This window comes from Phyllostomus hastatus, unplaced genomic scaffold (genome assembly GCF_019186645.2).
Source record: "Phyllostomus hastatus isolate PE091 unplaced genomic scaffold, TTU_PhHast_1.1 phas_contig_40, whole genome shotgun sequence".
In the NCBI taxonomy this organism is placed as follows: domain Eukaryota; kingdom Metazoa; phylum Chordata; class Mammalia; order Chiroptera; family Phyllostomidae; genus Phyllostomus; species Phyllostomus hastatus.
In genome coordinates, this window is record NW_025333872.1 from 58543114 (window position 1) to 58559601 (window position 16488).

General features: G+C 35.7%; 1 protein-coding gene across 1 annotated transcript in view; it reads left to right on the plus strand.

The window, feature by feature from the left end:
* CDC40 (cell division cycle 40) overlaps positions 1-16488 on the plus strand; it is a 52006-nt gene that overhangs the window by 21876 nt on the left and 13642 nt on the right. The window contains exons 4-9 of the mRNA XM_045844080.1: positions 7631-7711; positions 9125-9264; positions 10389-10485; positions 12523-12662; positions 13469-13543; positions 15522-15567. Coding sequence (XP_045700036.1) covers positions 7631-7711; positions 9125-9264; positions 10389-10485; positions 12523-12662; positions 13469-13543; positions 15522-15567 — 579 coding nt within the window. The remainder of the gene's footprint in view (positions 1-7630; positions 7712-9124; positions 9265-10388; positions 10486-12522; positions 12663-13468; positions 13544-15521; positions 15568-16488) is intronic.

The following is a 16488-nucleotide window of genomic DNA, read 5'->3' on the forward strand; positions in this document are numbered from 1 at the left end:
GTTTGACTTTATTAGAAGTGGGGGGTGTGTGTAAGAAAACTCAATACCCTTCAAAAAGGGTATTGTGTTTTTCTAATACACATCTATAAATAATTATACAAATGGGAAAGTAATGTTTTTAGCTATCATTCTAATTCTATCATGATTTCTGAGTACTAGAAACATTCTGTGGTCTTAAAAACAGGGTATTCTCTGTCATTGTACTTGATATTGAATGTCCATTAGGGGCAGATTGCTGTCGAAGTTAGTAAATGACAGGATAGATTAAGAGGTTACACTTTTTGTTGTATAGACTAGTTGACTTTACTCTGTTTCTCAGATCTTATCACTGAAAAATTTTCTGTTGATCACTGAAGGACGTCAGGAAATAGAATGGCTACAAATATACTAGGTAGAATAATCACATGCTATCAATGGCAAGATATAAAAGGTTCATGTGCATATACAACGCTGGCTGTCCTCTCTAAGAGAAGATGGTCTTTATGATGTCCTCGTTGAGAGTTTGGCAAATCAGGGTTCTGGTCACAGATATCAGGTTTGTCCATATTTGGTGCTGCCTTTGCTTTCTCTTCCTGTAATCCACACCTGCAGTTTGACGGACATGCTGATCACCTTCTGCTTTAAAGACCTTTTTAATAGGGGTGGGCTCACAGAGTAAATGACTTACGGCTGTTGTAGTTGTTATCCTCTTTATGAATTAAGTACTTGTGCTGATATTTTTCTCAAAAGAGTAATTGAAAAAGAAAATTCTGAATTTCTTTTAGAATAGGTTTAATAGTCACATTTTAGATACCAGCAATATTGTCTTTTTTAAAAAGTTTTCTTTGCAGTTAGAATTCTAGTAACTCTTTTATTTCTTACTGTTGGATTTTTTTAAAGTTCTGAACAAATTTTTCTCTCCTATCTTCCATTAACTTCCATTGTCATAAGATAGGACCAAAAAAGTTTGAACAACATTATGTTTTCAGTGATGGTTTTTGGTAACAGTTACTTTCATTAACAGGTAATATAAACACATTTTAGACATTTAGGGAAAAGAGAAGAAAAATGTACTCATAATCCCCCTGTACCAAAGGATCTACTCTCGGCATTGGGTCTTTGTCCCTCCAGGTCTTTTCTCATGTTCATATTTGTATTACAGAGCGGTAACATTTCTAAACTGAATATTCTGCATTTCACTTTTTTGTTCACTATTTTATCACCAACATTTTCAGTGTTACAGTCTCAAAGCTTATTAGTGTTAAGAGCTATGTAATAATCCATTGATTGTGTTATAATTTACATTATATTCTAATGTTAGAAAGTTACTTTTTTCTAATACTTAGTGATGCAAACAGATTCATTTCTAAATTAGTTTAGAAGTTTAGTAGTCTTAATTATTCATCACAATATATTCTTAAAAACCACTTGTGAAAAGATTGTTATTTGTTAGATCGTATTTCAGCATGGTGAGGTGTTATAATTGACTTAACTGTGAACCCAATGTCACAGCCATGACTGTGACCCTCTGCAATCTCCCAGAAGACTTCAGTGACACTTCCAGTTCAACAAAATGTTATAAATGCGTTGCGCCCATTGCTTGTATAAGGGATCCATGTAAGCATATAAGCAATGCATAAAAATTAACTCTATTGCATCATGAATTTATTATATCTTAGCCTATAATAAAACAGATTTAAAGACTTTGCTTATTTTCTTAGACCTTACAAGGGCCTTAAGCAATAATTTATATAGCTTAAGTCTACCTTAAAACAAGGCAGGAAAAAATGTCCAAATAAGCTTATTTTGATACCTACTTTCTTTCTTAAATTATCCTATAGAAAAGAGTAACCATTTAAAATTATTTAGTTGTCTTTAGACCTACATTCAGAAATAACCTTAACTTTTTTTTTAATAGCTGGTGATTTTTGCCTTTCCCATTGGGAAAGAGTGGGGCTAGGGCGCCCAGGTTGAACTATTCAGTGAAATTTAAGACAAAAAATGAATGTGGCTATTCTATAGAAGGCAGCTTAGAATAAAGTTGCAAAACAAAGAAAATTATTGTTTGTCTCCCTTATTATAATCTTAGAACAGAGAGCAATTTTTTTTGAAATTTAATTAATAAAGTAGTTAATCAGTCTTAGGTTTAGCAGTCTTTTTTTTTATCCCCCAAGTATTAAGCAAGTATAGCTTCTATTGATTTAAAAGTCATGTAGTTTTCTCATAGAAATTTTTCGTCTAACCTCAGATAGTGATTTCTTTCAGAGAGTGAGACAAAGAGTTTTCTTTCGCTCTTTAGAATGTAAGACTGTGAGAACTTCCTGTTACCTTCCCTCATTTGCAGAGTACCAGGGAGCAGACCTTGTACTGGTGTTGTCTACAAGACATAGAAGGAGATGGCACGTGAATACCTAAATTTTATATTTATCACTCTGTAATTCTGCTGGGGTATACTTTACTGCCATGGTTAGTGGTAGCAGTGTATAATCTAAGTTTATTATTTCTGGAAGATTCACATTGTACATTTAGTTTATCACAAAACCTGCCGGTGGGGTCCTTATCAGTAAAGATAATCTTGTTTGCTGTATCATTCCATTTACTCGTTCTACAGTTTTGCTCTTGGCTCCTATTTATGGTATTTATTCCTGACTTCTCAGCCTCTCAATGGTTTGTGTGATTCTTTTGTCCTGTTTTCCTCCCTTTTCTTCTTGGGTTCCCGCTTGTTCCTTTACTAGTCTTCCTGGGGGCTTCTCAGTGAGGTTTCTTCCCTTTGTTCTATGTTCACCCAGAATTTTCTCTACACCAGTATATAGAAGTGGAGAATAGAATTTAAATACCTTTAGTTTCACCAACGTTATCAGTAACTTAGTTTTAACATCAATACTAGAAACTCTTTATTAACCTTCTTAAATGATTTTTAAATATTCTACTGAATGAAGATATTTATATTAAAATTTCTTGAATCATTTAAAGTTCAAATTGGTTCCAGTTTTTGCTGTTAAAAATGTGGTGATATATATATTAAATTACAGTAAAATACTTTTTAAAAATGTGATGGTGAATATCTTTGTGCATAAAACGTTGAGTTTTTCTCATTATTTTCTAAAGAGAATTCTCAGAATAGGACTAAGAATATAAATGTTTTTAAAGCATTTGTTATAGATTGTCAAATTGCTCCCCAAAAGAATTCTCCCATCTTAATACTGCCATGTACGAAAGTCCTATTTCTCCTTACCCAAGATCCTTATAATCATTTTTCCTTTGTTTGTTTTTTTGATAAACAAAAATATATCTCTGTTAAAATTTTATTCTTTTGAGCTACTAGTAAGATTGAAGGTTTTTTCTTATATAGGCTTACCTCATTTTATTGTGCTTTGCTTTATTGCACTTCACAGATTTTGCATTTTTTACCAATTAAAGACCCTCCCTCCACAAGCAAAAAGATTATGACTTGATTTATTGCAATAGTCCTTCATTGCTGTATCTGAAACCAAACCCGCAATATCTTAGAGGTGTGCGTGTATTTGTAACCACCATTCTTTTGCAAATTGTTTAAAGTCACTTCTCATTTACCTTTTAGGATGTTAGTGTTTATAATTTTAAGGATAAGTAATAAATTGACAGCCATTTCAAATAGGACTACAAATGAAAAATGTAGACATTAGCTTCATTAAAAAGATACAATGGAGAATAAGCTTCAGAAAGACAAATGAGAATATTTCAGAACTAAAATGCAAATATATTCATTTATTTGAGACGTAGAATAGTAGAAAATCAATTGGACTGAAATTCTGTAGTATTAGAGTTACATCTTATTCTTTTACTAACTGACTTGTAGTAGGACAGACAGCTAAATATTTAACTTCTCTTACCTGTAAAGGAAACATACTCTTAACCCCTAATTACCTGGGTTGGGGGGCACTAGGCGTAATGGTGGTGGTAGCAGTAAAGATTTTACCACAGAGGTTGGAAAAGGAGAGCACAAGTTCCTTTTCTCAGAAATAAGACTCTGACCAGATGAGCTGGGGATTGGTGCTTACACAGTTCATATAGGAAGGACCAGGGGTCACCCTTCCCTCTCTGCCTCCTACTTCATCCCTCCAAACACACAGTGCAACACTTTATGTAGACATAAGTTTCCTTCAAGACAATTACATTCTAGATACATTTTTATGATTGAGATGAGGATTTTTTTAACTTGGGGTATTGTGTTTAAATTTTTATGTAAGCCTTATCTAGTCTCATTTTTGAAAACACAGCATTTAGCCCTGGCCAGTGTGGCTCAGTTGGTTGGAACATTGTCCCATAAACTGAAAGTCTGCAGATTCAGTCCCTGGTCAGGGCACATGCCAAGGTTGCAGGTTCGGTCCGCAGTCATGGAGCATATGGGAGGCAACCGATGATGTTGCTCTTGCACTTCGTTGTTTCTCTCTCTCTCTCTCTCTCTCTCTCTCTCTCTCTGTAAATGCAATGAAAAAAAAATGTCCTTAGATGAGGTTAAAAAAATACGTTATTTACAGAACACTTGTACATCACAGAGATGAAAGATAAAAGAACTCATGATATTTGAACCTGTGATTTCACAAATTCTATTCCAAAGCTGCTTTTCTGCCATCAAGCTCTCTCCTCTGGCTAAGAGCATATTTTAAATACTGAAAAAAAAAACTATATGCAAATGAGCTAATAGCCAGGTGGTTGGTTCTATATTAAGCATATCACTAGGGTGAATTGGGCACTTGTATCCTTAGCTAGTTTGAAAAGTATGTTTGATGACAAATGCTTTTCTAAAGACAATCCTTTTCATTTTTAGCTGAAAAATTAAAATGTTAAGTATACCTACTAAGATGTACCCTTAAAAAAATAAGCTGATACTATTATGTATTCCATGATTATTTGCATGGGTTTTAAACCCTCAATTGATTAATCATCTAGTTCTTTTTGTGAATATGCTAGATTTTTAAAATCGATCTTGACCAAACATTGATTATACTAGCAACCCCCACTTAAGAAAAAACTGATTTGAGTTAATATATACTTTTTTCGCTTAAGTTCCCATAAGCCATTGAAGACCACATTTATATGTAGCCACACTCTTACCTCTAGCTGAAGGAGTGTATTCATATGCTAATTAATACCCTTGCTTCTCTTACCAAGGAAATATAAGTAATGATTTATGAAGTAGAAATGTATTGTCTTAAAACTGGTAGGACACACTGTCTTTACTCAGAATAGGATTTTCAAAATAATAGCTAGATTACATATGATTCTTTTTAAAAAATATTAATAGTTGATATAATTTGATAACCATGTATTATCTATTAAAAAAAGTTTCTGCACTTCCGATCAAGATGGAGACATAAGTAAACATACCTCGCCTCTATGCACAATAGCAAAAAACAAAGCTATAGTACAGAACATTATCACCCAGAATTGTCAGAAAATTGAGCTGTGTGGAAGTCTGACAGCCAAGAATTTAAAGAAGCCACAGTCATCCAGATAGGTAGGAGAGGCAGAGATGTGGAGAAGCGTGGAGACACAGAGACAAGAATGGGTGGTTACACATCCACATGTGGTGGGTAAAAAACAGGAGGGATGCCATGGAGAGTGGTGATCCCAGCCTCAGTCCAGACCACCTAGCCTGGGGTCCCAGTGCCAGGAAAATAAGTCTCCATAACTTCTGGCTGTAAAAACCAGGATGGTTAGGGTGGCAGAAAAAAATAAATCCTCTTAAAGGGCCGACAAGAAACTTAGGATTCACACAGACCCATCCCTTCTGGCATTCAGTGCCAGGACAACAGCAGGAAGGGTACCAGTGGCATATGGGAGAAAGTGAAGTGGGAATGGGGAGACAGTTTCTTCCAAGGCTAAACTCCAGAGGCCAGGCAGCGGCACTGGGCCCCTTCAGAGCCCTCCTCCACACAGCAACAGAGTGGTGACATGGGTTACCCTGCCCTGGCGAGATTACCTAAGGCTCTGCACCATACAACTTAACAGGTGCTCTAAGACAGGGGGTCAGAGCAGCTCTACTTAATACACAGAAAGAAACACAGGGAGGTTGCCAATATGAGGAGATAAATACAGCTCAAATGAAAGAACAAAACAAATTAGATGAAATGGAGACAAGCAACCTATCAGATGCAGAGTTAAAACACTGGTCATCAGGATGCTCCAGGAACTCATTGGGTACTACAACACCATAAAAAAGACTCAGGCAGAAATGAAGATTGCATTACATGAAATAAAATCTATAGGGAACCAGCAGTGGAGTGGATAAAGCCATGGATCAAATCAATGATTTGGAACACAGGGAAGGAAAAAGCATTCAGTCAGAACAGAAGGAAATAATAATAATTTTTTAAAAATGAGGATAGGCTTAGGAACTTCTGGGACATCTTTAAACATACCAACATCTGAATCATAGGGGTGCCAGAAGGAGAAGAGGAAGAGCAAGAAATTGAAAACTTATTTGAAAAAGTAATGAAAGAAAACTTCCCTAATTTGGTGAAGGAAATAGACATATAAGTGCAGGAAGCTCAGAGATTCCCAAACAAGATGGATGTAAAGGCCCACTCCTAGGAAGACACATAATAATTAAAAGGCCAAAGGTTAAGGATAAAGAGAGAATCTTAAAAGCCACAAGAGAAAAACAGAGTTATGTACAAAGGAGTTCCCATAAGACTGTCAGCTGATTTCTCAAAAGAAACCTTATTGTCAAGAAGGGACTGGGAAGAAGTATTTGAAGTCATGAAAGTCCTTGGAGGACCTGCCTCCAAGATTACTCTATGCAACAACACTATCACATAGAATTGAAGGGCAGATAAAGTGTTTCCCAGACAAGGTAAAACTAAAGGAGTTCATCTTTACCAAGTCATTATTATTTGAAATGCCAAAGGGAATTATATAAGAAAAATAAGATCCAAATTATGAACAATTAAAATGGCAACAAATGCACAACTATTAACAATTGAATCCAAATAACAGACTAAGCAAACAAGCACAACAGGGACAGAATCATAGATATGGAGATCATTTGGAGGGTTATCAGTTGAGAGGGGGAAGGTGGAGGGATTAAGAAGCACAAATTGGTAGGTACAAAATAGATGGGGGGGTGTTAAGAACAGTACAGGTAATGGAGAAGCCAGAGAACTTATATGCATGACCCATGGACATGAACTAAGGGGGGAGGAATTGCTGGAGGGAATGGGGTTAAGGTGAGAAAGTTGGGACAACTGTAATACCATAATCAAAAAAATACATTTTTAAAAGATAAATAAAAATTTAAAAGGAAGAAAAAGAGTTTCTAAACTTCCAAATATATGATATATGTGTATTTTTTAAGCTCTTCCAAAATTTAAGACTACAGTTGGATATTTTGGCTGGAAGGGATCTTAATAATTAATATAACACCAGTATGCCAGCTTTAGCCCATAAGATCCTTCTTACTCTGCTGAAGTCATTCATGGTACAGCTCTAGACTTGGGTTAATTGTTCTGAATAGAAACACAGCTCATGAAGGAAAGATTGGTCCTAAGTTAAGGAGTATTTTCGACATCTGGTGAAGAAAATGTGAAGTGAGGATATTTGTATAGAATTAAAATAAATTGTAAATGGCAAAAAATTGAGTCAGTAATTTGTACTTTGTTCCTTTTAGGTTATGCATTGGACCCTTCATTAGATAATCAAGTGACTACTAAGTATATTGGTTCTGTAGAAGAAGCTGAGAAAAATCAAGGTATTTATTTGAAGTTATATATACCTGTAATTACTGTCTTGCAGATTGACTTTAGACAATGGGAATAAAACTAGTATTTTATTTAGCTCTTGATTTTTTTTTCAATTTGATACTGTAGCGTGTTGCAGTTTAGAACTATTAATAGTTTTTAGAGCTTGCTTTTGCCATGTGCTAGGTGTACAACCTTATAGGGAAGATAATGGTACCTATTTGGGGGAGTAATGTTATGAGTACTTGGCATATCACTAACCCCGTTAAAGTCATTCAGTAAATTACAATCAATGTATACCTGACTTTAGCAGTTTATTTATCAACACTAAGTGTCAAGCTACATTTTAACAGAGCAGAACATGTTTCATTGGGGAGATTGTCTTGGAAGGTTGCTTCAGTTGTTCAGTTATTGAATGTTTTAAAATACATATTTGTGCTCATATTCATTTTGCGTTATTATAAGGCAAAGTTATTCTGAATGCTAATTTGAATAAAGCTTATCAGCCCATTGGAATCTTTTTTTATAAAATGCTCATTAAAAACAGAATGTGCTATTTGTACAAAGACACTTAGTAGCTACAGACCTATGTGGTCAAGCTGTCCTCAGTGTATAAGCTAGATTATTGTTAAAGTAGAATTTTAACAAGATTCTTTTACAACATACAACCTAAAGATTATTGATTTGAATTAATATAGATAAGCTTTTTTCTTTAAGTTGGACTTCCGCAAGCCACATATTTATGTAGCTAGATTCTCAGTTAACAGTTAAATTGTAGTTATGACTCCCGTGAACCTTTCTATTTCCAACTGAATGACTACGCACAGTGTGCCACCTTCTCCTGACCAAATCCCAGCCCAGAAACATCCTCTTTTCCCTCTTACTGTTAAGGTTTATGTTGTTAAATGTCAAATTTGGATTGAGATCACTTAAGAGAAATACCAGATTCTTGTGAAACTTTATGCTGTTGTATTACAAGTAAACAAAATAAGTTACTAATTACTTAATGTAATTTAATTCAATTAAGTTTTTAAATGATAAATTTTAATTTATTCCTTCAAAAGTAGCTTTATTACTATTTAACAATATTAAATTGCTGAGTTTCTTTCAAAAAGTGGTAAAATTCACTGATATAGGTCTACAATTCATTAAAAGGATTGTGTACTACTACAGGATTACATAGCTGGTCTTCTCTTTATGTATATTAGAATTTGCAAAATACTGCAGTGGTAGAAAATTTCTTTGCCTAGAACGCTGAATCCTTTTTATATAACATGACTTGGTATATCTAGCATATTTATATAGATTTTATTTTGTGTTTTTAATAGAGTCTTTGGTCACAAGAACAGTATAAAGTAAAAATTATATATATGCTGCTATTTCTTGAGAAAATTATTTGTGAGGTCTCTTTTTTTTTAATGTAGGTTTAACTGTGTTTGAGACTGGTCAGAAGAAAACAGAAAAGAGGAAAAAGTTCAAAGAAAATGATGCATCTAATATTGATGGTTTCCTGGGACCATGGGCAAAATATGTGGATGAAAAAGATGTAGCTAAACCTTCCGAAGTAAGCCTTGATGTTTTTCATTGTCAGTTCAGGTGCCTGCTCTGTGTCTCTATGAAGGGTGCCTGTATCAGTAAACTTGAGATTTCCTTAGAGAAATAAATGAGTCATCAAAATTTCTCTATCTAGGTAAACTGAGGAAATACTGTAAGATTTTCTTTTGTTTTTCTTTAGAATATTTTTACATATATTTTTCTGATTTATTTAACAATTTTAATAAATATCACCTTGATAATGCTATTAAGCTGCCATGGTAGCTGCTCTTCTGGTACCAGATTGCCAGCCTTTCTATGATTTTAGAATTGATGTGAATTTTATTTATTTATTAATTTATTTAAAATGTTTCAATATAAAATGTATCAATATATTAACCAAGTAATATATCCATATTTTTTTTCATTCTACTATGAGCTAAAGCTATAGACAGACCCCTACCCTATTCCTCCCCACCTCCTAATTTCAGTCTCTGAGCCGGTCGCTGTTCTAGGTCTGAAGGGTACAACAATGGACAAGCTCAAGAAAATTGTAGCCTCATGAAGTTTATAGTCTAGCTGTATATCTTGCACTCAATAGCATGCATTTTATTATATTGAGATATTATGTCTCAATATATGTGTATGCTGCTATTTATTGTAGATATCATCTATTGACGTCTTTGTTATTATAGATAAAAGTTTCCTGCTTCCCCCCCTTTGTTCCACTGCTTCTTCCATAAAAGTCATGTCATGAACCTATTGGCATTGTTTATATTCTTATGACTATGTAAAAACTGTTTACTGAAGAACAACATTGTGTACTAAAATCCAGGTTCCTGTCTGGTACTAGATTTTCTAATTGCTTTGTCCTTTCACTTGCATAATTAGCATAATATGTTAAAGTTATTTCTAGGTGTTCCAGAAAAATGGGTTTGTTATAAAATGAGTTTAAAATTATTAACTAGTACCTATTATGTGTTTAATATCATTTTATAATCTGGTTGACAAATTGAGCTTGTTCTCCTGGGAGACATACTTGAAGCTATTCCTTCAGCAAAAAGTGGACCTCATTATAAAGAATTTATAACCAACTTAGGCCATGATGGGGTCCTACAACATCCATTTTTAAAGTTGACTCCTTATTTTCCTTAGGAAGAACAAAAAGAATTGGATGAAATCACAGCAAAGAGGCAGAAAAAAGGCAAACTGGAAGAAGAAAAACCTGGGGAGGAAAAGACAATCTTACATGGTAATATATTTGTTATGCTTCTTCAGTTTGTATGTTAAACTTTCACATATTTACTCTGTTCTCTGTTTGTATAATATTCATTGCCTTTATTAAGTAGCTGCTACAATTCATTATATTAAGAATTATACTGGACAGTTTGCATTCCAAAGAAACTACAACAAACTCTTTTATGTTCTGATAGAATGGTTAATGATAGCTGCAGATAATTTTTTTAGTGCTAATGAATTTTTTAAAATGATAAAGAAGTCTGAATTGAGTCTTTGTTTAGTGTGTCAGTGGTGCCCTTGTCATTTTAACTTTTTGTTTTTAACCCAAATCAAATATTCTGCAGGTCTACTCACAGTTACTGAATTATACTTTAAAAGAATAAACTTTGTTTTGATGTGAATAGATTGGAGATTAAAACTCTCATACTCATGCCCTGGCTGGCATAGCTCAGTGGATTGAGCATGGGCTGCGAACCAGGCATCGCAGGTTCCATTTCCAGTCAGGGCGCATGCCTAGGTTGCAGGCCATGGCTCCCAGCAACCGCACATTGATGTTTCTCTCTCTCTCTCTCTTTCTCTCTCCCTTCCCTCTCCAAAAATAAATAAATAAAATCTTTAAAAAAAAAAGACTCTCATACTCATTTTGATTTGTGGGAGGAAAGGTATATACACCAAAATAAATTGTAAATATTCTAGAATGTACCTGGCTCATTAATAATTAGCTGTATTTTGAAAATTATGTAGAGATTATCTGAAACTGTAAAGAATAATTCAGCACTGATAGTATTGATTATTCTAATGTTAGATCATATATCAACATTTTAGGTTTGATGGAGCCATATTTGGTTTCTTGAGCTCCAGTTTTTGTCTCTAAGGAGTCCATTTAGTACTGTGGTGCTGCAGCCATACCAACAATAATGGCCAGCGTTTATGTAGTGCTTACTCGCTTACTCAGGCATGCTACTAAATGCTTTATCTATGCAGGGGAGGGGGGGGCAGGCAAAAAATGGAATTGATTTATAAAAATTGTGTATTTATTCTTACATGTTTAATGTTCAGTCACCTTCAAAGTACTGTCCATTTGATGCAGTACACTATCCAGACCTTTTTTCCACTGCTCAAAACAGTTTTGGAACATGTTGATTTTGATCCCATGCTTCTGCCATTTTTTGTTTCACTTCTTCCACATAGGCAAACCATTTCCCTTGGAGGACTTTTGTCATCCAGGGAAACAAAATAAAGTCACCTGGGGCAAGATTGGGTGAATAGGGAGGGTGGTCCACTAGTCCGTTTTTGGTCAAAAACTGAACACTCAGCCCAGTGTGGGAAGGTGCTCTAGTAATACATTGAAAGAGTTTTCAAAACAAATTCACTGAAACCAAATGCAGCCTCTCACAGTGACAGCGGGTGCACTGATACAGATGGGTTCCTAGAACACTCACCTGGCAAGGGAAGCCTGTACTACTAGGGGCCTGCTTTCAGAAGATAATTCTGGTTTTTGCAGGGGTCCCCCCTCATACACTTTGTCATTTAATTCCCACAGGTGACTTTATTATAAAATCTGTGTTGAAAGTAAAAAAGAATGGAAAAGGAACCTAGACAGACACAAGAGAGGAAAGCAGGGGAAAAGAATAGCTGATATTTTTTGTTTTAATTTCCTTCTTACCCTGTTTTGCTTGTGATTCTTTGCCAGTGACTCACAAGGCCCAAGTATTATTTTTTCTTACCTCACTGTAATCATACTGCAGTGAAGACTTTTATATATGTCACTAAAATCGGTAAGTGAATAAAAGAAGTATAGATCTTATTTAGAGATCTAATATTTTCTGGGTCTTTAGGAGCTCCAAAACACTACCTCTAATTATAAATAAGATCAGTGATTTCAGGCAGCTAAATTTCAGCTATTGTTGGCCTTAACACCAGAGTGTTATTACCTAAGCCTTACTGTAGAATAATATCCTGATGAATAAATGTTTGTCATTTTAAGGCTATAGATTGCATGGCTACGGCTCATGTTTGTTCATGGCTCTCCTTCACCTTCTTGTTTCAGTTAAAGAAATGTATGACTACCAAGGCCGGTCTTACCTGCACATACCCCAGGATGTTGGTGTTAATCTGCGGTCAACTGTGCCACCTGAGAAATGTTATCTTCCTAAAAAACAAATTCACGTGTGGTCTGGACACACAAAGGTAAGCAAATTGGTTGTTTTTTGTTTGCTGTAATGTGAAATAGGGCAGCCAACATAAGTTTCAGCTAACTATATGGAACATTCTCTATTTCTGGTAAAGATGTGGAGAAGTCAAATTGAAGAGAAACCTAAGTTGGGCTTTGGAGCTATCCATGCATATCAGTCACCAGCGATGAGTCAATCTTCAAGGTCATCTGGATTGGCCATGACTTAAGAATTTGTGATTTGGTCCCCTCTGCCCTTGTGGTAGCCCTGGCCTTTCCTTCCAAATTCCTGCCACAATTTGCTTCTTGGGTGCCAAGTCAGTGAGTAATAGATGCTCGTGCTAGCACCACAGCCTCAGCACTTTTGCTTTAGCTCTTGAGGCCATCACCCTTCCAAGAAGATCAGATGTTCCCTGAACTATGATAATATTTAAACAAATGAAGGGACAAGATATTGTACTTGAAAACTTTTGATGTTAATAATCCTTGCCATCCCTACTACTCCAAGTAGCGTTTTAAGCTCCTAGCAAAGGGCAGGGGGGCTGAGCGAAAGAGAAGAGGAGTGGGGCATCGGCAGCTTGATTGACTCAGAATCCCCTTAGGTGAGGAGGTCAATGTTAAGGTTAAAAAAGAAATCTTGAGAAGTTTAGTGTCAATAAGGGCTGCTGTTAGAATACAATGAAGATTATCCTGGGGTGTAAGTTTTGGAATAAAGAAAACAATAAATTAGATTGCTTAAAGATACACTGCCTTTTTCTTAGGTTTGATTTTAGCTGATTTTAGCATGCTTCTGATCGGTAACTAATCAAATACCCTTTCACAGGGCGTCAGTGCCGTCAGGCTGTTCCCTCTCTCCGGCCATTTACTGCTGTCTTGTTCCATGGACTGTAAAATTAAGGTGAGTTTTTGGTAACAGAGTAGGAGTGTTGCAAAGCTACTGTTTTTGGTTAAAGCTGGTTAATTATAAATAAATTTGGGTTTGTTAAGTAATCAGAGGCTAATAATTTTCTCCTAGGCCCTGCGAATGCAGCAATTTATGTCCTGCTTCTAAACATGTTGATTCAAATATGGTGTATGATTTCAGCTGGTGAGGCTCTTTTGTAAGCTTAGATAACTCATTAGAACGTAACCAATCACTTTGGCTTCAGACACATAAATGTTTTATCACTAACAGTGCATTTTTATAGAGGTTTTTGTATATGTAACTGAGTTTATTTGTTCCTCAGAACCTTATTAGGGAGAGGGGGCATGTGGCAGAAATCCCATTTCTAGAGAGTGGATAATGTAATTCATCCTTTTTTCTTATAAATGCTAGTAGACACCAAGTAACAGGAATGCTCCCAGACGCTTCTCCCACTTTTTATAGTCTTGGAAAGCTGCTTCACTTTTAGGGCAATGTTTAGCTGTAGGACACATGGTAGGAAGAACTCAGTTGCCAGAGTATGTCAACCTGAATATGGGAAAGCCTTTTTAAAAACCTTAAATCCGAAAGAATAGTTCTTACCTCTTTTTTGTCTTGTATGTCTGGTTCATTGTGATGGTCAATAAATATCAACTGTGTACTGCTCTTGGAGCTTGGAAAGTTGAATTGTTAAAATTTTATTCTTTGTAAATAACTTATGGATATTAACAGTATCTATAAAGGCAGATGTTTTATGTTTTGTTTTGTTTCAATTTTTTTTTGAATGAGAGCAACCATTTAGGCATTTGTCTGTACTTAGCTTAAAATAACAGGCAATAGTTTGGAGTAAGAAAACGCTTATTTCCTTTATCTTTCACTTTATGCAAACTCTGTTAATTAAGATTAAGGTTTTTTCTTTAACCAATTAAAAAAGCATAAAATACAATTTATTTCACTTCCATAAACATGAATTAGGTACCTGTGATGTGCAAGGGCCAAAAATTATTAAGGCACTGTCTCTCCCTTTAGGATGAACATTTCATTGTGATTTTAATGATCATTATAGAGTCAGAAACAAAGTGTTCTGGTTTCAAAGAGGAAGCATACCTCAGTAGGAAGGTAACTAGTGCAGGAGGGGTGGGGCGTAGACTGTGCCTGAGAAGAGTGAATAGAATGATTCAGCATGCTGTGTGCTGAAAACTACAGTGTGTGTAGCTGGAGGCCAAAATCTGAGAGACACAGAATGACTACTGTAGTCCTGAGCAGAGGACCCCGTTGGAGGTCCTTGCCTGCTCCGCTGCGGGGGCCCAGACTGTACATTGGCACTGGGTGGCCAGATGTGCTTTCTGTTGTTGAGGACTAGCAGTTCTGTTGAGAACTGGGTTTACGCAGGAAAGAATAGAGGTACTTTGAAGCTCTTGTGTTAATTCACTTTAGATGTGATGAGAATTATGAACCTATTACATTTTAGTCTGGGTCATCATTTTCATAATAAAGCTTCTATAGTACTTACTACTTTAGAAAAGTTCAAAACAAAACCTTTTAATACCAAAATGTTATAAACATGACAGTTTTAATACTATTTAACTCTTTAAAAGTATAGTTCATGGTATTATATAAGTAGAAACTTTTTTTCCTCATATTAAATACAGAAAAGAACAAGAAGAAAACAAATCACTTATATTAGCTCCAAGTTCTGGTAATATTTTGATGTATCTTTTAGAATCTGACATCAAGGTTTAGTGTAAAATGTGTGTGTGTGTGAGTCCATGAGTCAAAATAGTGCAACACAGATTAGATATGCCAAGCAATCGATTCAATGATGTATATTGACTGCTTTTGGTTAAATCCCCTGCACACACACAGAGATATGCACACACATGGGCAGCATATGGCTGCTGTAACTGATTGAAAGTTGTCATTTCATCAAAGTCTAGTATTAAATTTAATACTTATTTATGGGTTTTTTTTCCAGCTGTGGGAAGTTTATGGAGACAGGCGTTGTCTGCGAACATTTATTGGTAATGCTTCTTTTTTCCCTTACTATAACTGTTTAGAAAGACTTTTTATCATTATAAACTATAATTTTTCTGCACTAATATGAACAAAAATCTTCATAGACTTGAGTTGAGTCTTGAAGAGGGTGTAAGTCTCCCCACATAAATAAAGAAAGAGAACTAGGAAGAGCAAGCAGCAGAAGCAAAAGTGGTATGAGAAACCATGCCACTTTGGGGGAACCACTTTTATGTCAGACTGCCAGGGCATGAGATGATAGGGTGAGGAAAGGAGCAAAAGAGGGAGCAGAGTATGGAGGACTGTGTGTCCCGTTAGTAAGGAGTTCAGACTCTATGCTGAGGGCTTTGGAAAGCCAGACATTAAACGGCTCTTACGGGAAAGCAGCACAATCAGGTTTGGAGTTTACAAGGATCACAGTGGCAGTATGGAGGGTGCATTAAAGGAGCAGGCCTGGAGGCAGGGAAATGAATTATAAGGTTATTTCATCAGCCTGGATTAGAGATGGTGAGAGTCTGAAGTAAAGCAGCAGAGATAGAGAGGAAAGAAGTAATTGAGAGTTAAAATCAATGGGACTTACTGGGTGTGAGTGATAAGAGTAAGGCAGGAATCTACGGTGACGCCCAGATGACACCAGGATGAACGCTGGTGTCATTCACCCAGCGAGTGAACCAAGGGGGATGCCGAGGTTTCAGACTCGTTGAATTTGAGCTACCCTTAGGGTTTTGAGATGAAAATGTCTAGTAAGCAAGTAGCTAGCCAGATGTTAAGTTTGAAGAGAGATTGGGAATTGGCATCTAACACAGAAAAAGATGAGATTGAGAGAACTTGAAGCAAAGAAGAGGGCCAAGCAGAGGACAGCTTTGTGGCCAACTAGCCTTTTTGGTAGAGAATAGTTTATAGCCTTTGTCAAATTTTGTGCGAAGGTT